The 22,389-nt window shown below is 36.2% G+C and overlaps 4 protein-coding genes across 6 annotated transcripts; all 4 read left to right on the top strand.

Moving 5' to 3' along the window:
* The first annotated feature begins 27 nt into the window (after positions 1–27).
* On the top strand, positions 28–7,562 carry adgrg4b (adhesion G protein-coupled receptor G4b). The gene is made up of 17 exons (XM_077242617.1): positions 28–87; positions 164–207; positions 447–595; positions 736–915; positions 1,004–1,147; positions 1,236–1,309; positions 1,412–1,494; positions 1,588–1,621; positions 1,703–1,725; positions 1,845–1,993; positions 2,088–2,211; positions 5,135–5,244; positions 5,600–5,804; positions 6,230–6,398; positions 6,936–7,082; positions 7,170–7,295; positions 7,373–7,562. The coding sequence occupies exons 2-17, from the start codon at positions 173–175 to the stop codon at positions 7,439–7,441; spliced, it is 1,821 nt and encodes a 606-aa protein (XP_077098732.1). The 5' UTR covers positions 28–87; positions 164–172; the 3' UTR covers positions 7,442–7,562.
* Positions 7,510–9,761, top strand: LOC143749917 (adhesion G-protein coupled receptor G6-like). Of its 2 annotated transcripts, none has more exons than XM_077242620.1 (8): positions 7,510–7,630; positions 7,811–7,932; positions 8,127–8,395; positions 8,482–8,587; positions 8,696–8,976; positions 9,058–9,159; positions 9,234–9,398; positions 9,484–9,761. In XM_077242620.1, the coding sequence occupies exons 1-8, from the start codon at positions 7,607–7,609 to the stop codon at positions 9,633–9,635; spliced, it is 1,221 nt and encodes a 406-aa protein (XP_077098735.1). In that variant the 5' UTR covers positions 7,510–7,606; the 3' UTR covers positions 9,636–9,761. The 2 variants fall into 2 exon arrangements, with proteins under 2 accessions (XP_077098735.1, XP_077098736.1); XM_077242621.1 differs by having other exon boundaries at positions 9,234–9,373; positions 9,484–9,644.
* A 228-nt stretch (positions 9,762–9,989) lies between these two features.
* On the top strand, positions 9,990–17,132 carry htatsf1 (HIV-1 Tat specific factor 1). 2 transcript variants are annotated; one of them, XM_077242618.1, is made up of 10 exons: positions 9,990–10,087; positions 11,635–11,799; positions 11,901–12,084; positions 12,343–12,390; positions 12,747–12,901; positions 13,356–13,519; positions 13,659–13,755; positions 15,104–15,193; positions 15,333–15,470; positions 16,090–17,132. In XM_077242618.1, the coding sequence occupies exons 2-10, from the start codon at positions 11,635–11,637 to the stop codon at positions 16,357–16,359; spliced, it is 1,311 nt and encodes a 436-aa protein (XP_077098733.1). In that variant the 5' UTR covers positions 9,990–10,087; the 3' UTR covers positions 16,360–17,132. The 2 variants fall into 2 exon arrangements, with proteins under 2 accessions (XP_077098733.1, XP_077098734.1); XM_077242619.1 differs by having other exon boundaries at positions 10,034–10,661.
* On the top strand, positions 16,795–20,926 carry LOC143749920 (uncharacterized). The gene is made up of 4 exons (XM_077242623.1): positions 16,795–16,876; positions 18,028–18,216; positions 18,300–18,698; positions 20,328–20,926. The coding sequence occupies exons 2-4, from the start codon at positions 18,036–18,038 to the stop codon at positions 20,369–20,371; spliced, it is 624 nt and encodes a 207-aa protein (XP_077098738.1). The 5' UTR covers positions 16,795–16,876; positions 18,028–18,035; the 3' UTR covers positions 20,372–20,926.
* The last annotated feature ends 1,463 nt before the right edge of the window (positions 20,927–22,389 follow it).

The following is a 22,389-nucleotide window of genomic DNA, read 5'->3' as shown; positions in this document are numbered from 1 at the left end:
AAACACAGTACAAAAGTTTTCAGGCCTGAATCTATACTCTTGTTGTCTTTCTACAGCTTACACACACACTCCAGGAGAAATGCAGAGGTGCGTCAGTAGCATTAAAATCTGTACAAAATAAAAATCTACATGCTCATCAAACTAACAAGATTTCTCTCTTCAGGAGGGAACCATGAAATTGTTGGCGACAAGTCCCGGAGTCAGCCAGTGAGGATTTTTTCTATTTCATATTTTTTCACCTCTAAATGATTTTCACAATCTGAAAGAGTTTTTTAAATAGAATTTGTGCTTTTCGTACATTGATTTTGGTATATTGAAATTATAAAGTATTTACAAATGATCTTTAAAAACCATGCATTTTTATTAATAAGAAATTTTTGATCGCCAAAATGTCGCCCTACAGCACAAGCGGACTGACTACTGATAGTTCTTGTGTTTCTTCATAGGTTTGACTGTTTGGCTCACCTGAATGTGATTCCTAGTGCTGATGTAGGAAAAATTCAGGATGAACTCTCTGAGATCCTTGCCAAGCGTCACAAAATAGACCACTACGAAATAATTACAAGTCCTGAAGCCATCTTCATATACCCTATTGGTAAATCAGATAGTACTCCAAGAAAATAAATCAAAATCTCCATCCAAATCAACAATTTTCCATAGTCAAGCATGTTTCTGATGTAGTTAACAACTACCAGTGCAGGTATGCATGATTTCAATGATCTGATCTCTCTTTAGAGGAACTCTTACCAGACACAACTTCACCAATAACAGCGACGGCGTCTTTGCCTCGTACAACCACAACTCCTCAGCCGATGCCAGTGACTACTCAAATCTTGACTACTGCAAAAACAATACGCACAACACCCATACAAATGGAAACAACAACAGCAGTTGTTTCATCCTCCACTGAAACAAGTCTGTACAGAAACAGACCAGTAATATGCATATGCAATTCTAGAAACACAGTATTTTCTGACTGTTTTTCACTACATGTCTTCAACAGTCACTATCTCCACACCATTCATGGAAACAACGCTGGCAGAAAGATCCTCGACATTTAAAGACACAACAGTTTTATCCTCCACAAGCCTTACGTTAAATACAACTACATGCTCTTCTACAGTTTCACCTGAAGGAATAATATCAGGTAAAGAATTACAATATATATATATATTTTACAATTACTGCTCTTGTGAAGTATGGCATATTTAATAATGCCTCTGTCCTGTAAATAGATAGTTATTTCAATGTCAACGTCAATGTGACTATAAAAGGCTCTGGTGACCCTAAGAATATAATTGAAACCTGGGTAAGATCTCAACAAAGTAAACCTGAATGTATCCAGACATGTTGCATGTCAAATTGGAAACAGGTATTATATCTCAGTTGTGTTTTTTTGTCATCATTACAGCTTAATGAAACTCTTTCTAGTGAAGGAATATCTGTGTTGCACTTCAAACTCGTGACCTCCTCAACACATGCACGAAAACGAAGGTTAGTCAGTCTTCTTATTGCAGAGAACAGACCCAAACCCAAGACACACAATAGATTTTATTTTAAACATGCATGTCTGATTTGTGTTTGCAGTGTGGAAACAAAATCATCCAAAGTGATTGGAAAGGTACATGCTAATCTATCTATCTTTCTCTATATATATATTATATAACTATATTTCTTATTATCTTGTTCATTTGTTTCGCAGCATCCCCAGCTATCAGGAACAAGGTGAGATCTTTATTACAAGATATCAACAGCATTTGAAGAAAAGTAAACAATAATGAATAATAATTGTTACGAGCGTACATCATGATTTAATGTGATTATCTGATATGGCTTGTTCCCAGCCATAGCTGTGTCTTTCATGCTCAGGTAACAACTTCCTCAAACATCGTAGACACACAAAAACAGATTCACTGGCTTCTGGAGCAACCATACACCAGTGGATCAGTATGGTTGGATGCCCAACCTCAGGAAATTTTAATTTCTTACATTGGTATGTGCTACATCTGAAGAAGAAGAAAATCTGAGGATGAGGGGATCAGATCATGATTCATTCTCAGTACAACTCTCTTCATCTCCAAAAACAGGGCCATGTCCTGAACACAACCATCACACCAGACAGGGGCTTTTTAAATGGCCCCAAGTTGGGGTTCAGCGCATCACCTCACTCTCCTGTAAAGGAAACCCTGAAAAGACAGCATATAGGGAATGGTAAGAGCCTCTCTTGTAAATCTCCTGAAAATATCCCATTTTATTAAAACAAAATTGATGTTATAAATTCCTTAAAAGAACATGAAGCTTAATGGTAAGGTGTATAATTTCTGCAGCACTACAGCACCAAACATAATTTAGTATTATTTTCCCAACATTCCCATTTAGTTATGAAACATTATTTTTTTAAGGTTCTGGGAAGTTTTAAGAATTATTTTCCTTGCTTATATATGAACATTAATAATGGAAACTTCAAGCAGAACATTAAATTTGTTCTTCGAGGAACCGTTGAGCCAATAGACTCATTCACCCGGCGCAATGCAATGGCAAGCGTGACGCAAGTGTTTTTTGCTAGTTTACGCCTGACGCAGTTATTATTTTCACGTCCTGCGCCACATTGTTTAAATAGTAAATGCATTTGCGCTTATTTTTGTGCCCATTTGTGCGCCCATGGGCTTGCTGGTCTATTTATCAACCGAAATAGACTGCGCCATTGACTTTAGACCAGGTTTTTATATTTGTTTCTATAAATATTTCAATGCTTGTTTCTGTTATTTAAAGTGCGCATTAGTAGTGTGAGCCTAGCGGGTCCAAAGTGTGCTTACGCAATGCTAATTACACACACAGTGATGAGCAGCAGCACACAAACATGCCAAATAAAAATAAAAGGTTTCTAATGTAAAGCACTGTGTATAAATAAAGGTACGGTGGAATCCTGCTTGTCCCGTAAATGGCTTGCTTGCGCGCTTTAACTTTGTGATCGAGCAGATCCGTTTGTGCTCTGGAGACGAGTTCAAATGCGCCATGTAAATAGCGAATCCACAATGGCGCGAGCGCTGCTGGCTTTTTGAGAAGGGAATGGGAAATTGTACTCTGATTGTTTTTTTGCAACTTACGTCTAAAACACACCCATTAGTCATTAAGAGAATAGAGACAACCCTTTTCGGTCATGCGCCGGGCGAGCCGACCATTTTTCCCGTCGTTAAAAAAAGTGGATTCGGACACGCACTAAGTGCACTTGCGCCGTGCGCTTTAGATCATGTGCTTAGATCGAAATTAAAATAGCTTAGATTAAAATAGGGCCCATTGTCTCATACTATGGCGTTATTTTTTACTCAAAAGTTATGAGCGTGTAAGACATGCTCACGAGCACATTATGTTATTTCACACGCGCAAAAATGAACCTTCAGCTGGCATGATAAAAGTACTCGCGCACAAATTCAACAACCGAGAGGTGTACAGGTAGCTGCGAGCGAGCGCCTGGCATACTCTCATAGGTTAACTCTGCTTGTACAGTGGAATCCTGCTCGCGCGCAGCGGGCTTCTGCTCGCGGAGTGCTGTTTTGCTCGCGCAGTGGATTTCTGCTCGCTTAGCTGATTTCTGGTCCCTCGAGTCTACATGACTTTTGACAATTTGGGGGCGGAACCAAGGAGGGCACTGACCCTCTTATGATTGGTCACTTTAATCGTAATCACAACCACAGGGACATCTTTGTACTTTGATTGACAGCTCTCATTACAGGAAGCACGGAGTCAAAGTATCTGACGGAGTTTTTTTATTTTTTATTGAAATATCAAGATTTACAGACAAACATGGCTGCATAACTTCCTTTTCTTTAGAATAGGATACAAGGACAATATAGTCAGAGGGAGCAGCTCTTAATACAACAAGAATATAAATGTAGTCTTAGTACAAAAATAAGGATATTTGTAAGCAAAATAAACATTTTAACAAATAAACGGTAAGGAATTATAATATAACATGACATAAGGGGAGAATTCAGTCTTTGTTCATCCATTTATCTTAGTTGGGAAGTGTTTTAGGGTATCATATATTTTTTGTGCTTTAGGACCTTTCAAAGTTTTTAAGGATTTTATATACAGTTTAAATTCATTTAAAAAAAAAAAACTAAAAAAAAAAAACTCCGTCAGATCCTTTGACTCCGACTTCCTGTAATGAGAGCTGTCCATCAAGGTACAAAGATGTCCCTGTGGTTGCGATTACGATAAAAGTGACCAATCATAAGAGGGTCAGTGCCCTCCTTGGTTTCCGCCCCCAAATTGTCAAAAGTCATGTAGACTCGAGGGACCAGAAATCAGCTAAGCGAGCAGAAATCCACTGCGCGAGCAAAACAGCACTCCGCGAGCAGAAGCCCGCTGCGCGCGAGCAGGATTCCACTGTACAAGCAGAGTTAACCTATGAGAGTATGCCAGGCGCTCGCTCGCAGCTACCTGTACACCTCTCGGTTGTTGAATTTGTGCGCGAGTACTTTTATCATGCCAGCTGAAGGTTCATTTTTGCGCGTGTGAAATAACATAATGTGCTCGTGAGCATGTCTTACACGCTCGTAACTTTTGACTAAAAATAACGCCATATTTAACAACCAAATGTGGTTTCATTTGGTGCCACTAGAGGCACATAAATTGTATAATTAATCTTTGATCATATTGCAATAATTGCATTAAATCATTCGTTCACATTGCCAGTTAATTTACCTTTCTGATCTGCTTAATGAGACCTGATAACAGAATATTATCTGCCTATAAAACCACTGTCATGGTTGTTGCTCCTAATCATCAACTCTAAAAAGAGGAAGCCATTTGATTTAATATTAACAGGGACTGCTGTAAAACAATTAATCTCATGTTCCATATGGTGGTATCATTCATGTCAGAACTGTTTGTATGATCGATTTCATTGCAGAGGTTAAACAATCTCTTGCATTTCAACAATGGTCCAGTCATTTCAGGTTTATTTACAGCCATAAAACTGATGGACAGGTAACCTGAACCTGAAGAGCATTATATAATGTTGTGTATCTTGGAGTCAGGCAGCTCTGAACTAATTATTAGAGGAATTCGATCCAAATAATTCATGGTTTGATATGTTTATTGATTGTGACTGTCTCACCCGTTTCCCAAGTTTTCTGGATGCAAACTCTAATAATGCTCATTGGAAGTCTCCAGACCTGGGCCAGTGCCAGGTTGTGGTCAACAGCGTGTCAGATCTGGAGGACATCACAGTCACAAACGGTAAACCCTTCTTATAATTCATATTAGACACACAAGCTTCCATTAAAACTAAACAGAAGGAGCAAGAAGAACCATTTTGGGTTCCCCAGTTTTTAAAAGAACCATTTCCAAAATTTCCAGAACCAAAACTTGTGAACATATTAATAATCTAAGAATTTTTGTTCCACTATATAGAACTTTCTGTGCAATGGAGGGTTCTGTTGCTGTTAAAGGTTTTTCATGGAATCAATAATGTCAATAAGTACATTTTAAGAGTGTAGAAATCTATTTGAACACATTCGCCTCTATATCATCCTGATATATTATGTTATATGGGCATTTCTTTAAAACACCCCCTTATGCTTTTCCCTGTTAGACAATGCAGAAGATATTCTGATGATTATTAAGGACTTGATACATGAGAACAAAGATCTGGATGAGTACGAACTCTCAACGATACTGAATAAACTAGCCGATGTGATTAACGTTAGCGTGATCACACCTCCGCTGGGAGGGGTCATCCTCAACATCACATCTGATATCTTGGAGTCTAAAAGCGACCTGCTACCTTTTACCAACAGGTGTGTGGTTGTGTATGTGTGCGTGCGTGCGTGCTTGCGCGTGCGTGTGTGTGCGTGTTTGTGTGTCCTGGTAAACTCTACATTATAGTGAAAAAAAATTCCCCACAAAGATTGCAATATCTGAAATCCTTGTCTTTGTTGGGACATTGTTTGGTCCCCATGAAGATAACAGCTTATAAATCATACTAAGTGATGTTTTTGATGAATATACAGTTTGTACATTATACAAATCAGTGGGTGTGTGTGACATTAAATGTTTATTTAATATATTTGCTTGATTTTTATCACACAGTAAAAGTAATAAAACAAACATGAAATGCGTTGCAACTACAAATTAAATTAGGTCTGATGTTTTATGTGAGGATTTTACAGGGAGATTTTATACTTTCCATGTGAACAGAAAATCCTTTCCTGTCTTTGTGTAGTATTCTGACCATCACAGAGGCTGTTGGAGACCAGATGGTAGGGCTCAATGGAAACTCAGTCAGTTTAACAGCTTCTGCCCTGGCAATATCAGTGGTCAATATTGACCAAGAAAATTTTCATAACCTCACCTTTGGAGTCTCATCCACTAACAAAGGCTTTAACCCTGAGGTAAGCACAATTACGTTCAATAGTTGGTGGTCAGTACACTTTTTTATTTTTTTATTTAGCAGGTGTGCATTAAATTGATCAAAAGTGACTGTAATCCCATTTATAATGTTACAAAAGATTTACATTTTAAATAAATCTTTTGAACTTTCCCCAAAAATATTAAGCAGCACAACTGTTCTTAACATTAATATTAATAAGAAATTGCATATTAGAATTATTTCTGAAGGATCATCGTGAGACACTAAAAACTGGAGCAATGATGCTGAAAAATCAGCTTTGGCATCAGAGGAATACATTACAGCTTTGCCAAAAGAGGAATACATTACATTTTAAAATATATTAAAATAGAAAACAACTTTACTTAATGTATAATACATAATATAATACGTTATATAAAATAATATATTAATCATCATCCCAAGCATTGAGCTTTGAATGCTTCTACATTTCTATTTTATACTTTTCTGAAAATGTAATGAATAATATATGTCAGGCATCTTAAAAGTCACACAATGACCAAATCTTATGCTTTTCTAGATTTACATCAACCAGGAGCCTTTTGATGGTACAGTGGCCTTCATTTCTCTTCCCTCTGAAATACAAGACAGATTCCCAATCGTAAACGATACCAGCCCCCGTATTCAGTTTCAATTTTATAGTGTTCCAACTCTCTTTCAATCAAAGGTGAGTTCAGTTACTGAGGCAGATGTTCATTTTACAGTTTGTTTGTGACACTATTTTGACACGCTACTTTTTGTGAATTTGCCTCAGAATGACCCAAATAGGAAAGAACTGAACACTTATGTTGTGTCTGCAAGTGTGACTAATGCCACAGGACCCATTGAAAACCTAAGAGAATATGTTGCAGTCACTCTGCGCCATTTAACAACTAAGAAAGTACGTGGAGTTCTTAGAAATGTCCAGGAATTAAAAAACACTGTCAGAAATAATTAAACTGTCTTTACCTTTGACAGAAGGACGAGAATGTGCAGTGTGTCTACTGGGATTTCAATATGGATGGCAAGTCACTTGTACTAAATTAATGAATACATTATAATTCTTCACACATTAGGTGCTATGTCTCATAAGTGGATTTGTGTCGGTGGATTTATGCATGTATTATTTTAGATGGATATGGAGGATGGAGTCCAAAGGGGTGCTGGACGTATAATATCAGCAAAGATTACACAACATGTCTTTGTGACCACATGACCCACTTTGGAGTGCTGCTGGTACGACACAATTACAATTAATTTATTAGTTTGAAAAATTGTATATAAATACAATAATAATAATACAATAAATATATATAAAATATGTTGGCTTTATAAATAATAATAATAATGATTCTAATAGCATTTGAATATTTTGTGTATTAAGCCAAGATTTTTTTTTTATGATTATTATTTAAGGACGTGTCCAGAACTCCTATTGATGAAAATAATGAAAGAATCCTCACTATTATTACATACATGGGCTGTGGAGTGTCTTCATGCTTTCTTGGGATTACAGTGCTAACATACACCCTCTTAGAGTAAGATGCTTTAATATTTTATGTTAATAAATGGCATTGCAGCATATATGCCTTGATATAATATTTGCCACAATGGATATGCCATATTGTCATGTCTATTCAAACAGTTTTACAATAAAATGTATATTTTAAAAGCCATTTTGTTACATTTCTTTGCCATTGACTTTGGATGCATGCATTGCATCTTAATACAGGAAGTTGAGAAGAGACTACCCATCCAAAATTCTGTTGAACCTGTCCATTGCATTACTGGGACTGAACCTGGTGTTCCTACTGAATTCCTGGATTTCTTCTTTTGACATCTATGGCCTATGCATTGCTGTGGCGGTGACCTTACACTATTTTTTACTGACTTCCTTTACCTGGATGGGCTTGGGGGCTGTGAATATGTACTTTGCTTTGGTCAAAGTTTTCAATGTGTATGTGCCCTCATACATCTTGAAATTCTGCCTGCTTGGCTGGGGTGAGAGATTTAAGCTTATTAAAACATTCAGAGACAGATTTATGTTTTTAATTTGTTACTTTAACAACCAGTATGTCTTTGCACAGGGATTCCATTTATTATATGTGGCATGGTGCTGGCTATAAAGAGAGATGCATATGGCATGAACACCATGAGTGATTCCCAAATGACACTGGACGATTCTGAAATGTTGTAAGTGAATTTGGATGGTTTTTAGCATGAAAATCGTAACAGAACAGCATTACAAATTTACTATAGTGTCAAATGTAAGTTAAGAATTGTCATGCCTTTCCTTTTCAGCTGCTGGGTACAAAATGATGTGGTTTTTTACATGTCAGTAGTGAGCTACATAGCCTTCATACTACTGTGCAATTGCTCCATCTTCTTAGTGGTTTTGATCCAGATCCGAAACATGCAAGTCAATCAACCTGCTGGCACCAGAAGTGGGATCTGGAAAGACCTGCGGGCTGTGGTGAGCCTTACCTTTTTATTGGGTCTCACCTGGTCTGTGGCTTTTCTCGCCTGGGGTTCTGTCAAAGTGTTCCTCCTCTACCTGTTCTCCATACTGAACAGCCTTCAAGGTAAGAAAGAGCACATACAATTCATTTAGATTCAGCTTTACGATCCAATATATAAATATTCTATATTGTAATTCGTTCCAGGATTCTTCATTTTTGTGTTCTACTGTCTCATGAAGGAAAACGTACGGAAGCAATGGAGAATACATTTATGTTGTGGATCTTTAAAGCTGCAGGAATACTCTGGTAAAGCACACATTTATTCCTCACAATATTAATCATCATGGAAAGCACAAGCACTAACTTTGTGATTGTTTCAGAATGGAGCCAAACTGCAACTGTGGTTCCCAAACACAACCCCAATCCACCAAATAGGTTTCCATTCATGGCATCTGTGGGATCCATCAAGTCTAATTCAACTCAGAGCTCAACGGTTTCCTCAGAATCCAGCCAACGTCAGGTGACTATCACAAGACCTGACCTGGGTAAGATGTTACCAATAAGATATATTTTTGATTCTACAATGTTCAAATCTTTTACATTTGCTTCTCTTAACCTTTCCTGTGGTAGGATGTGTATATGAAAACAGTTTGGTAATACCAAGAGCCAGGGCAGGACTGTCGGTTCTTCCCCGTGATGCATCTCCTGCCACAGGAAGTGGGCTTGAGTTTCCTTCAAGGCCATGGAAGAATGGATTCAACACAGATATCTATTCCAAATAAATGTGACTGTTTTTTTGTTGTTGTTGTTGCTCTGTACTAAAGCATGTGTTTTTCTAGAAACTTTCAGTTTTAAAATGACATTTGACTCTTCAGAAAAATAAATTTAAAAAATAAACATTTTGAAAACAGATTCCTCAAATTATATCCTATATGTTATAGCTTAAACTGAAATTATGTAAATGTATGATTTGTTTGTAAAAATGTGAAATGACATGTAAGTTTCCATAATAAATCTGCAATAAAGTCTAAAAGTGGATTTAAATGAAAGTCGTAAACTTGCTAGTACCATAGGCTAGTACCATAGACTGTAAAGGCTAGTACTAAGAGAGAAACCTTACGGCGGAACTACACACAAGCGCGACAGTTGCATTCCGGAAGACGCACAGTGTTGGACATGCGGGTTCCCCTCGGAAGTGTAACATTTATGTTTTGGAGGCTCGGCACAGGAAAGGGTGGGTTGTCTTTTATTCTCTTAATTCAAAAATTAAAACACTGTGCATTTTTGCTGTTCGACTCTTATATTAAATGTAGACCGTGCTGTTTTTCTAAATAAGCCTACGAACAGTTGTGTTGTACACCCATCAGATCGGCCAAAGCGGATTTATGTGGGTTAGTTCTGTATCATCCAGGCCCGGACTGGCCACCGCGAGTACCGGGAGAATTCCCGGTGGCCTGTCGACTGATTTGGCCCGCTGCCCTGTATTTATTTGATCTTATTTTTAGAATTATTATTATTTTATATTATTGCCTGCTTATTGTACCACAGCGAGTCCGGTATTAGCAGCTATATAATAAATCATGAATCTGCTAGTCTCTATTGGCAACGCTACGGTTCGGCTCACGTCCGAACGTTTGTGCCTCCGTCAAACGTGTTCGATCAGAGTAATCAATGCGAGGGGCTCGAGGATGGAGAAGAAGCGGCCAGATGGAGTAGTGGACAGTGGCGCCTCCAGGACATTTTTAATGGGGTGGCCAAAAGAGGACAGTAAAAATCCTAGGATGGCACACTAAAACAACGGGGGAAAGGTGGTAACCTGGATTAATTTCAATATCTATTTCTTTTTCTATACTAAAATTTATTTTATGTAATTTGTCAGGTGGATATGCAGATTAAATTACATTTGAATTACATTCATAAAGCTAGGTAGTATGCACATACATTAAATTGTTTAACAATGAACTGTAAAATACATTTATAAATTCCTGTTTAAATATACAAGTGATGCACCGAAATGAAAATTCAAGGTATTTTTATATCAACTTTTTAATAACAGAATTATGTTTCTTCAATTTGTTGGTGATTTAAACGACAGCAGTATTATCCTAACTTATTTTCATGACAGATTTAGGCCTATTTAAAAATAACCTACATTGAATAATGAAATGATTAAAATATAATGAACAGGTTAAGTAAAAAATAATCAGTATGTAATCTAATGCTTATATTTATTAAAATGCTGCTCTCTAGAGTTTTTTTCTTTCTTTCGAGGCCGTCTCGACCATCGAGTTATGGTCATTGAATAGATTTCCTGTTGTAAATGTAACATTAACATTGTTTATCAGTTGTTTACTTTCATTCCAGTGTTTGAAACACCTCTTGAACGATTACATTAATAATTTGTAAAATAAATTATACAGTAAAAAATTTGCAAAGTGCAAAAATTAGCAAAGTGCAAAGCTTATTATGATTATTGGATGTCAGGAACTACAAAATGTTGTTTAGTGAAGTTTTTTTTTCCGCGCATCAACTAAAAACGGACCTATTTCTAAAAATTGACTGATTTCCTATTTGGAGTTACAGCAAATTAAAAACTTTAGGATGACCTGGTGAAACTGAAGCTACAAAATGCATCCCTTTAGAAGGGAAAACATGGTGGACTATTGTGCATTTTGTCTGTTTTTTAAGTTCAAAGCAATCCTCAAATGAACCCATCCGTATGGCCCTGTCCCAAAAGGCACACTTCAGTGAAGTATCTCTGTCTTGTCTTTGTTTCTGTAGATGAGCGGGGAGTCAGATGGTAATAAAGAGTTCCACGAGCAGCTCCGTTTGCAGCAGCTGTATGAACAGAAGAAAGAGGGTGGAGATGATCCATTCACGTACGTCGACCCAGAAGACGGCACAGCGTACGACTGGGACCATGAAAAGAGAGCATGGTTTCCAAAGGTCAAATGCTACATTTACACAATGTCTGTTTTAATAACCCAATCAGAGCTGATTCGCTGTAAGTGCTGCATTAACGTTCATGTTATTTGTTTTCTTTATAGATAAATGATGATTTCATCGCAGCATATCAAGCAAACTATGGATTCAATGAGGAAGGGGCCCCTGATCCGTCTGCTGCGGCCCCTGCCGCCGAACCAGAGGAGCCCAAAAAGACGGAGGAGAGCTCGGACCAGGACAAAACTAAGGAGGGCGCTCAGAAAGGAGAGAAAAGAAAAGCAGACCCAGGTTAGAAGATATTCATAATTATTTACCTAATAACTGCTTTATAGATTAACTCATTTAATAATTGATGATCTTTACAATGGAGATGAGTCAACACTGAATTTACTTCAGCTGATCATCCAAAATGCATCACTTTTATCACTGTTAAGCTGCACACAATCTGTATTGTATAAAGCTCTATATAAAACAAGGTGACTTGACATAAATGTTTTATATTCTAACTATATTAACAAATAAAAAAATATTTATTGTATTTTACAGGCTGGTTTGAAGTTGAAAAGGACAAAAACACAAATGTTTATGTGACGGGTAAATAATTTCCTCATTATTAGATTAGATTGTCAAAACTCAGTCCTGGAGGGCCACTGTCCTGCAGAGTTTAGCTCCAACCCCATTTAAACACACCTGTACCACCAGCTAATCAAGGTCTCATAGGCTAGAAACTTCCAGGCAGGTGTGTTGAGTCTGGCTAGAGCTAAACTCTGCAGGACAGTGGCCCTCCAGGACTGAGTTTGGACACCCCTGCTATGTCTATATCATGTTGTAAATACTGGCATGACTCCCTCTAGTGGCCATAACTACTTTTTGAATCAGTTGGTTGGTTTAAATAAGAAGAACTGATTATCAATTATTCAGTTCAAGAAGTGCATGTGTCTTTCTGCTAGGTCTTCCTCTAGACATAACTCCTGATGAGTTTGTGGAGATTATGTCCAAATGTGGAATTATCATGCGTGATCCTGTCACAGAAGAATATAAAATCAAGCTCTACAAGGACAAGGATGGGAACCAAAAAGGAGATGGACTTTGCTGCTACTTGAAGGTTGGTCATTATAACATTATGATCACGTACATGTAATTCCATATATATTTCAAATAAAAAGACATACACGTTTGACGTGCAGTGTTATTTTAGTATTATTTATAGTATTTATTAATATTTTGAATTCGCCTTTATTTTTATAATTTCAGTTTTTATTTATTAAATTTTAGTTTAGGCAATTCTGTTATGTGCTTTTGTCGTTTTTATTTAATTATATATATATATATATATATTTTTTTTTTTTGTAGTTCTAATCATTTTAGCACTTCATCTTCAACCTATGTTACTTTAGTTAGTTGTTAGATTAAGTTTTTCATCTAATATATTTATTTAGCTTGATTTCAATGAACAAATACTATTTTGAATAGACTTAGTTTTAAAACTGTTTAACATGCTTTACATGTCTATTTATATCATTTGTAGACAAACATTTTAATTAGATTATTCCCTGCAGAAAGAGTCTGTAGCTCTCGCCGAGCGGCTGTTGGATGAGACTGAGATTCGGGGCTACCGACTGCACGTGGAGGCAGCGCGATTCGAGCTCAAAGGACAATATGACGCCAACAAGAAGAAGAAAAAGAACAAAGAGTACCGCAAAAAGCTCCAGATGCAACAAAAGTACAAACCTTTTCTAGCTGAATCCTGTGGCCCTAAGTAGTCAATTCTGACACAGTGCAACAATGCTCTGCTTAATCAGCATAATATTTTTTGTGTTGCTGTTGACATGACTAACACTTCTGTCATTCATGATTATCAGGCAGCTGGACTGGAGGCCGGAGAAGGCCATGGACGCTCGCAAAAGGCATGAAAAAGTTCTCATCATTCAAAACATGTTTCATCCGAGTGACTTTGAGGTAAGAGTCAATCTCAGAACATACCGACACACCCAGAAGAAACACTTGAACATAGATGTTATTGAATAGAACATTTTGTTGGCAACTATTTACGTTGGGTGACATCTGCATGAAAAAAAGCATTTGTAAAATGTCTTTTGCTGCAGCTGAAACCAGATCTACAGAATTTTCTTTTCACTGCTCAGAATATGTTTAGCCTTGCACTGGTATTCAAGATGTGTAAAGTTAATTACAGAAATGCTTTTGATTAGTAAAAGTTTAGAGCTACGGCATTGTTTAGTTTCTCTGTACCCGTGATAAACGTCTCTGCGTCAGAGCTAATGGCAGGTCCTTCTGCATTCCTGAAGTAGGTGCAGCTTAAAGATTCAGAGAAGAGCAGGAATGAAGGTGTGGATCCACAAATCTAGGATCCTCATGCTTTCTACATCTTTAAATGTGTTTAATAAATGAGACTGATACTAAGATTGAACTAAAACTATGTTTGCGATTCAACTATAAATAATATAGGCCTCAATTATGGCTAATTTAACTAGCTACCATTCAAAAGTTTGGGATCAGTAAGATTTCTTTTAGTATGTGTGGTTTTATTTTTTTAAGTCTCAGTGAATACTTTTACATTGTTACAAAAGATTTGTATTTCAAATCAATTTAATTTCTGTAATGATGCTGGAAATTCAGCTTTGTCCTCACGGGAATAAATTACAATTTTAATTAACATTTTTTAATTAAGTTATTTTAAATTGTAATATATCACCACTACTTTTTAGCTGTATTTTAATCAAATAAATGCAGCTTTGCAAGAGACTTCCTTTAAAAACATTAAAATCTTACCTACCCATTAATCATTTAGACACTCCTTATCACTCTTTATTATTACTATTTTCGAATTTTTAAAATAATAGCAAATGATCAAAAAGTAAAACTAATAGGCGTAATAAGAATTGTCTGAAAATGTTAAGCAAATCAAAGCCATGTTATATTGTAGCTTCTTCAAGAGTGTACTAGATTCCAGCTCTGCACACTCCGGACATTTAAAACATCAACAAACATCATGAACTGCATCCTTGGATGCTTTTTAAACATTTGGAAAGGGTAAACATGTATTTTAGACACTTGGTTGGCTGCTTTTCCTTCATTATTCAGTCCAGCCTCATCCATTTCAAGATTTTTTTTAATAAAAATGTTAGTACCAGTTAGGGACCATTTATATTTGTCTACGAAGCCCATTTCAATCTTTTAAACCTTTGGATCAAAAGTTTTTTAAGATAAGGAAGAATATAAATGTAATCAAATGTGTCCAAACATTTAACTGAAAATGTGTTGAAGAGCTGCACCATGTGTCATGCAGGAGGATCCTTTGGTTCTGAATGAGTACAGAGATGATCTGCGGACAGAATGTGAGAAATTCGGGATAGTGAAGAAGGTCATTATCTTTGATGTAAGTCCTTTTTTACTTCTGTCCACAATTATTATGATAACATAATTGTGTTTACACAAGCCAGCATTCAAATTATCTTTTTTATTTTATTTTTGCTATTTCTTATGCTCAACTGTTTGCTCTCTTCCATTGGAAACAGAGGCACCCTGATGGAGTGGCATCTGTGGCTTTTAAGGAACCTGATGAGGCGGACATGTGTCAGGCAGCTCTGAATGGACGCTGGTTTGGAGGGAGGAAACTATCAGCACAGCCGTGGGACGGTGTAACTGACTACCAGGTAAAATACTCAGCCTGTTTTAAGTTATCAGTCGATCTGATATTTCTGAATGAATCAGGATATTTAAAGAAAAACATGGGACATGAGTTTATCCATCAGGAATTTGCTGAATCACGAGAAGTGGGCGTTGGTTTGCTAAAAAATAAGTTTCTCTAAATAGCTATTTGGCTGTTGTTTAACATTACCCAACAGTCTGCACGGCCTACATGATGACATCAGAAAAGGGAAGTTATTACATAGACTAAACCAACACAATCATTTTTATTTTGTAATAACATGCACAATTAGACCAGAGATGTATATTAAGAAAGTTAAAAGAGTCAGTTTATTTTAATGTATATACTAAAATTACCAAAACTAAAATTGATAATAAAAAATACTCTTATAAAAATAACAAACACAAAACAAAAATACTAAAACATTACATTTAACATTAAATACTTCAAAATATGAATAAATACTTATGAAAATTGAAACCATAAATTGCTACTTGTTATAAAATAAATGTTAAGTGAAATAAAATATAGGCCTAAGTATTTATAAAATGTCAACTTAAATGTTCAAATCGGTTCTATTTTCTTCTGCTTTTTTGCCTGACTTTTTGGCTCTGGTCACACAGGTTGAGGAAACCTCACGAGAACGAGAAGAGAGACTGAAAAGCTGGTCCTCTTTCCTGGGTGACGGATCTAAAGCGGACCCTTCAAAAGCAGAAGAACAACAGAATTCCAGCACACAAGAAGCAGCAGAACCGACTCGACCGGAGGAGGGTACGAACGAAAGCACCGCAAAACCACAGGAGGGGAAAGATGAGGAGGAGGATGACAAGGAGGAAGGAGGAATGCTGTCGACCGATAGCAGTTTAGCTGGAAGTGATGAGGAAGATGCGTAGATGTGGAGAGAAAACAGAACTTGTTTAATGTCTCTTGCTCAAACATCTCAACACCAGTATACAGTGGTTTCCTTATTATTGTTCCAATGACATGCCAATTCATTTCACCATTTCAAAATTTGGGGGACAATGATGGAAATTTAACTGCAAATAATCATTTGTGTGATTATAACTTTCCTTTATGCTAATGTGTGTCACTGTCCGAATCATTTTGAACTTCTGTTAATAGTTTTATAGTAAAAACACATTTTGTGACCTCTTCATTGTTTCTTGCTTTCATGAAAAGATGTTTCTTATAAACTTTGCCACAGAAAAGATTTTTGGTTTATATGGCAACAAAAAAACAAGCCCAGTGTAATTCCGTGTAAGCGTAATGACAGCTTTGATGTTATCTGTTAGAGAGGACCTTGTTCAACTCGCTCGGGCACATTTCTCAGTGCACAACCTCCCGCACAAAGTATCACATTCGTTTTGTTTTAGTGCGATCGCTGGCTGGATGTGCGCTGGATTCAGATCGGTAAGCAGCGTGTTGAATGTTTCGAGGATTTGATTTTTTTTGTGAATGCAGTTAAAGTCCTGTTTCAGTTTGAGGAAGGAGTGCTTTAGAGGATAAATAGAAACTACCCATTTAGAAATGGTGGTTTCATCTTTGTCTTTTTTAAATCTTTTGCTGTTCTCTGTTTATAACTTGTCTAAATAAGAGATTATTTATATGAAATAAGTCATTTCGTTTGTTTTTCCTCAACTATTAATAAACTACTTTGCCATCTCAAGCTACATTCATACATTTTGATATACACTACTTTTCAAACGTTTGGGGTTGGTAAAAAATATATGTTGAAAGAAGGCTTTTATGCTCTTCAAGGCTGCATTTATTTAATTAAATTCATAGTAAAAATTGTCATATCTTTTTGATTTTAATATAATTTCAATTAAATTGATTCCGGCAAAGCTGTATTTTCATCCTTCAGCATCATTACTCCAGTCTTCCATGTCACTTGATCCTTCAGAATTCATTATAATATTCTGATTTGCTGCTCACGAAACATTTCTTGTTATCAATGTTGAAATCAGTTGTGCGATCATGGTTTTATTTTTGTGCAAAACCATGATACATTGTTTTTCAGGATTATTATATGAATAGAAAGTTCAAAAGAACAGGATCAAAGTGATTTAGAAAGGTACCAGTGTGACAGATTTACTGTTTAATTTAAAAGTACAAGTTATGGAGCTCAAAGTAGAGAAGAAAAGTTAAATGCCGATATTCACATCCATTAATATCCGCTTAATTTTCCTATACAAAATCATTGTAACATGGTTGACGTTGTAAGATTTTAACTGGAGAGGTTTTTTTGAAAGATTGGTGTAATTACAGTGTTTACCATTTTATTCATTTATTTTAAGTACTGTATGGGGCAGTAAATTTCTTTAAAAGGGTGAAATATAATAGGGTTGATGCACAACTTCATTCTTTTTATGATGAAAAATTAAGAGACAAAATACTAGATTTCAATGTTAAGTACTTTTTACACATATGTACATGGAGGACACAAATTAAACCCATTTTGTAAAATAATAATTTTCAATGTTAAGTACTTTTTACACATATGTACATGGGGGACACAAATTAAACCCATTTTGTAAAATAATAAATATTGTATCCCTAAGTCAAGACGATGGAGGACAGACGGTTAGAGCACTCAGAGGAGTGTAAAGATTCTCCTCAGCTGTTTACATACTATCAAGGTGATATCAACACTGCCGTGGATGAGCACTTCTTCCGTGCCCTGAACAAAGCCACCATACCAAAAGACCTCAGCACTAAAGTCAAGGAAAGCAATAGGACTTCCAAATCTGGTGTGTTAATGCCAGTAAATCTATATATCTATCTATATCAATCAATCAATCAATCATCTAAATATATGCTTTTCTCATCTCAGATGCCCCCCTATCATCATCATCAGCATCACCATGGGCTTTTCCCGGTCTAACATGGTCTAAGTCCCCACACTCTTCTGGCTTATCAAAGTTGACCCAATTGACATCCATGGAAGCCACACCTCAATCCCAGGGAGTTATTGTGAATCCCTCAGGACTATCATCCTCCCACTGGCCCTGTCCACCCAGACAGAGCACAGCATTTGAACTGCCTCAAATACTCTACCAACCGGCCGTGTCTGCTGAGGGCAGCGGCAGCTCTTACCTGAATCTGTTACAAATGGATCGCCCAACAGGGGGCATCATGATCTCGCCCTACTCAAAATCAGAGACCAGACCAGAGTGGAATTCAGGGACAGCCTTTAAAGATGTGTCTGGAAGCAGGATCGGCCTAGATTCAGGTACTGCAAATTATGCCATTGCTAACTGTTTGTTCACAGATGCATCTAATGCAAGGATCGTTAAGTTAGGGATAATGAACAGTCTGCCTTTCTTGATTGCAAAATAAACTAAGACAGGTGATTAGATCAGCCTTATAACCCTGAAGGGGTTTGTTTTGTGATAATGCAGTGCTACTAGTATACATTATAAGTATTAAATGGCTACTAACCAAACATTCATAAATAGGCCTGCCTACATGCACGGGGTGGATATTGATAAAATATTGTTTATTTTTACAGGGACAGTGCACAATTAAGAGTAATTGCACCATGAGAGCACATGGATTAAAAATAAAAAAGAAGTGCACAGATAAATCATTTATAATACTGCAAAAATCCCTTAAAAAAATAAATCAAACATTTTTGTGCGTTTTGGCGATTCATTTACAAGACAACAGCGTTTTGGGTCCTGCATTTTTTTTTTTTTGAACATGGGTTTCAAAGTGCAAGCAATACAATTATCAATCACTTTTAAGCTACAAAAACATGAATTTGTGAAAACGGTGACGTCACACGGATCTATGAAAACGATTAAAAATGCTGTATATGTATGCCAGGCCAGTAGTTGGCGATGTCACTTTATAAAGAATCACTACGCGTCTATATACTGAACACCTAATAGGCATGCGCATGACGTCACCATTTTCACAAATTTGTGTTTTTGTAGTTTAAAGGTAAACGATAATTGTATCGCTTGCAGAAACCCGTTTTCCAAAAAAAATAATTCAGGACCCAAAACGCTGTTGTCGTGGTGTAAAGTGTAAATGGCTCCTTAGAGTTTCAAAATGGGGTTCAAAGTGCAAGTTTTTAAAAACTATTCAGTTATCGTCTCTGTATAAACTACAAAAATGTGAATTTGCGAAAACGGTGACATCATGCACATTTGTATTGCGTTTTCAGTCAACAGGTGCATAGTGTTTCTTTGCAGAGTGACATCGCCAACTACTGGCCTGGCATACATAATACAGCATTGTTCGTCGTTTTCGCGGATCCCTGTGAAAGAGGATAATTTTGACAATGTTGTCGTCTGTATGCGAAAGATGCAAAGGAAAAACCTTTACGTTTTCATACATAGTTGTCATGTGCCCTTAGCCCCTGCCATGATGTCCGTATTGATATGTTGGTGTGACATATTGTGTAAGGTACTGCCGTAAATCAATCCCCCCTTTTCGCAAAATTTTGTACTCTCTCACCAGACTTACTCTGAGAACAGACTTTTGTAGGGTAGCGTGGGAAAGAAGTCAGTGTAACATAAGAATGATTTTGAAACTGATATATGATGATGAAAAATGTACAGTTGCTTTAAATGTGATTGTCACTTCTGAATCTCTGAGTAGATTCTTTGAATAAGAATTTAATAATTCTAATTTCATGACTGTGAAAAAAAGTATGTTATATATATTACACATACTGTTTTACTGTATTGTGTATGTCAGGCCAGTAGTTGGCATTGTCACTTTGTAAAGAAACACTACTGCCAGCTATATAGTAGGGATTCATGCATATTCGGATGCAGACTAACATGCAGTGCATTTCTTTACTCTATCTGTTTATGTGGATAGATTATTTGTATTATTTTGTGTTTTTCAGGTGTGCCTGTCTCAGAAATCAATAAGGATTTGTACTGGTTTTGAAGAAGAGATTTCTTGCTTTACAGTATGATGAAAATACATTTTCAGCATAAGACTGCCTGTGTTTACATTATTATGTAGCATACATTTTTTTTGGACATTCTGTAAAGTGACTCAAACCATTATATTCATGTTGTCAAACATTCCTCAGAAATGAATGGCAGTTAATTGCTTCTTTAAGCCGTGAGCATGTAAATACGCTATCACATAATAGGACATAAGTGAGAAAACCTGATTGGAAATAGGTCACTTCTTAGCTGGATGAATGAGGAAGTAAAGTCTATTTATATGATTTGTAATACAATCATAGTTGTACTAAAATTTCTTTTTGTAGTATATGCTGTTTTGAAAGTTCATATTTTTACTGTAAGCCGTAAAAAAAACTTGTCATTTGACAAAAATATATATATTTAATATAGTTACTCTTCTCTCTGAAAAGTTCCTCATAGTTTGGGGGACCCTTCAAAACTTCATGTACAACTGTTTCCACTCTTTAGAGCAGGTTACACAGAAGTGACATGACCAAACCAATAATAAATTTCCTCTAAATTGTTCAAATGTTGTTGAATTTCATCTTCACAAACCTGTTTTCTTAAAACCCGTTTCACACTTTTTTTTTCCCTCAGGCAATGATGCAGTCCCTCACTTTTGATATATGAGTATGACAAAACAGCTAAAGGCTTTTTTGATGAATTTCCTCAATTATTTCCAAGAATAGTATACAGTAGTATACTTTCAGAATGATTAGACATGTGACCCTTTGTTTAATAAATCCCACATAAATATAGTCCTTTTGTACCTACTTTACACATTTACATACTTTTAAACAAGAAGTTTGATTTTTTGCAGGTCAGAATGACCTGTCAGAATTATGAATGATTTACATTTTTTGACATTCTGTTGTTTATTAGTAAATTAGACTTATAGGTTTACTTTATATTTACTTTTTTATAGGCAATTTACTGATTTTCAAAGTCAACTGCATTCTGTCTCTCCTATTTAAAGCATTGATTTGCAGTTTAAGGAGACATTTCTTTGAGGATAAAGACTCAAGGCCACCCACTGTGTGAGCTCACGTGCTGCTGTTTCAGTTGTTCCAGAAGTAGGAGACAATGTCTGCTGAGCAAAGGTGCCAATGGGGAATTCGTCTTCCACTCATTCATAAATATACCAGCTTCAGCAGGAGAGGGCTGCAGTGCTCTCTGCCCTATATGTATTCAGGGGATGTATAAATATGCACATGAGGACAGCTTTTCACGCTGACATACTCCTAAATCTCCGCAAAACTGCAATTACTGCTAATAACACCTAGAGAGACTCTCTAGGAGAACAGTCATTCATTTGCCTGTCCACAAGAGGGGCATAACTACACATAGAGAGCCACTAAATGCAACTTTTGCTTTAAAAAAAAAAAAAAATTAGAGCAAAATGATAAATAATTTATCTGGGTCAGCATATTAATAGCTTTACACAGCAAAAATACTAGATACTCTATAGAGGCCATTTTTAAAAGTTACAATTCTCATAGTGTGACAGTGTGATATTGTAAAAAAAAAAAAAAAAAAATCAAAATCAATGTGTGTTCAATGAGTATATGCTTAATGTTTTTTCTGAGCAACAATGGTGAAAATGTTCAATAGCTTATTTTGTAACCAAGACTTTAAGATATGTGACTATCCATAAATATGGATATAAAATACTATCCATAAAAATCATCAAGAAATATTCACTACTGTAACATTTAACTCCATGGTTTGAGAATGAGAATCGTTATAAGAACTAAAGGCTTTTTAACCCTCTTGGGTTCAATCAGTTGTTTATAACCCCAACATGTGATTTTTTTTTAAGGTGAGTGCACTATGTTCTTGCTTCGTGTGCTTTCATCTTTCCCATCATCCGCTCACATCCCCAGAGTGTGTTAATGAATGAGAAAATACAATTTGAGATGTTCTCAAAGCATTTACCCAAGTTCAATAAAGATTTAAATGAACACTAAATTAATGATCTTATCTTGTGATTTA

Source organism: Siphateles boraxobius, unplaced genomic scaffold (assembly GCF_051911475.1).
Source record: "Siphateles boraxobius isolate OS27281-9 unplaced genomic scaffold, OSU_SipBor_1 25, whole genome shotgun sequence".
In the NCBI taxonomy this organism is placed as follows: domain Eukaryota; kingdom Metazoa; phylum Chordata; class Actinopteri; order Cypriniformes; family Leuciscidae; genus Siphateles; species Siphateles boraxobius.
Note: the sequence above shows the minus strand (reverse complement) of the source record. Positions and strands in the feature narration are given on the sequence as shown.

Bases quoted from the DNA above. Each gene is read 5' to 3' on its own strand.
- adgrg4b (XM_077242617.1), top strand. From the start codon at position 173: ATGAAATTGTTGGCGACAAGTCCCGGAGTCAGCCA. The intron at 208-446 runs GTGAGGATTTTT...GTTTCTTCATAG, and splicing joins ACAAGTCCCGGAGTCAGCCA to GTTTGACTGTTTGGCTCACC. The intron at 916-1,003 runs GTCTGTACAGAA...TGTCTTCAACAG, and splicing joins TTCATCCTCCACTGAAACAA to TCACTATCTCCACACCATTC.
- LOC143749917 (XM_077242620.1), top strand. From the start codon at position 7,607: ATGACCCACTTTGGAGTGCTGCTG. The intron at 7,933-8,126 runs GTAAGATGCTTT...ATCTTAATACAG, and splicing joins CTAACATACACCCTCTTAGA to GAAGTTGAGAAGAGACTACC. The intron at 8,588-8,695 runs GTAAGTGAATTT...TTTCCTTTTCAG, and splicing joins CTGGACGATTCTGAAATGTT to CTGCTGGGTACAAAATGATG.
- htatsf1 (XM_077242618.1), top strand. From the start codon at position 11,635: ATGAGCGGGGAGTCAGATGGTAATAAAGAGTTCCACGAGCAGCTCCGT. The intron at 13,756-15,103 runs GTAAGAGTCAAT...TGTGTCATGCAG, and splicing joins TTCATCCGAGTGACTTTGAG to GAGGATCCTTTGGTTCTGAA. The intron at 15,194-15,332 runs GTAAGTCCTTTT...CATTGGAAACAG, and splicing joins AGAAGGTCATTATCTTTGAT to AGGCACCCTGATGGAGTGGC.
- LOC143749920 (XM_077242623.1), top strand. From the start codon at position 18,036: ATGGAGGACAGACGGTTAGAGCACTCAGAGGAGTGTAAAGATTCTCCT. The intron at 18,217-18,299 runs GTGTGTTAATGC...TTCTCATCTCAG, and splicing joins CAATAGGACTTCCAAATCTG to ATGCCCCCCTATCATCATCA. The intron at 18,699-20,327 runs GTACTGCAAATT...TGTGTTTTTCAG, and splicing joins CAGGATCGGCCTAGATTCAG to GTGTGCCTGTCTCAGAAATC.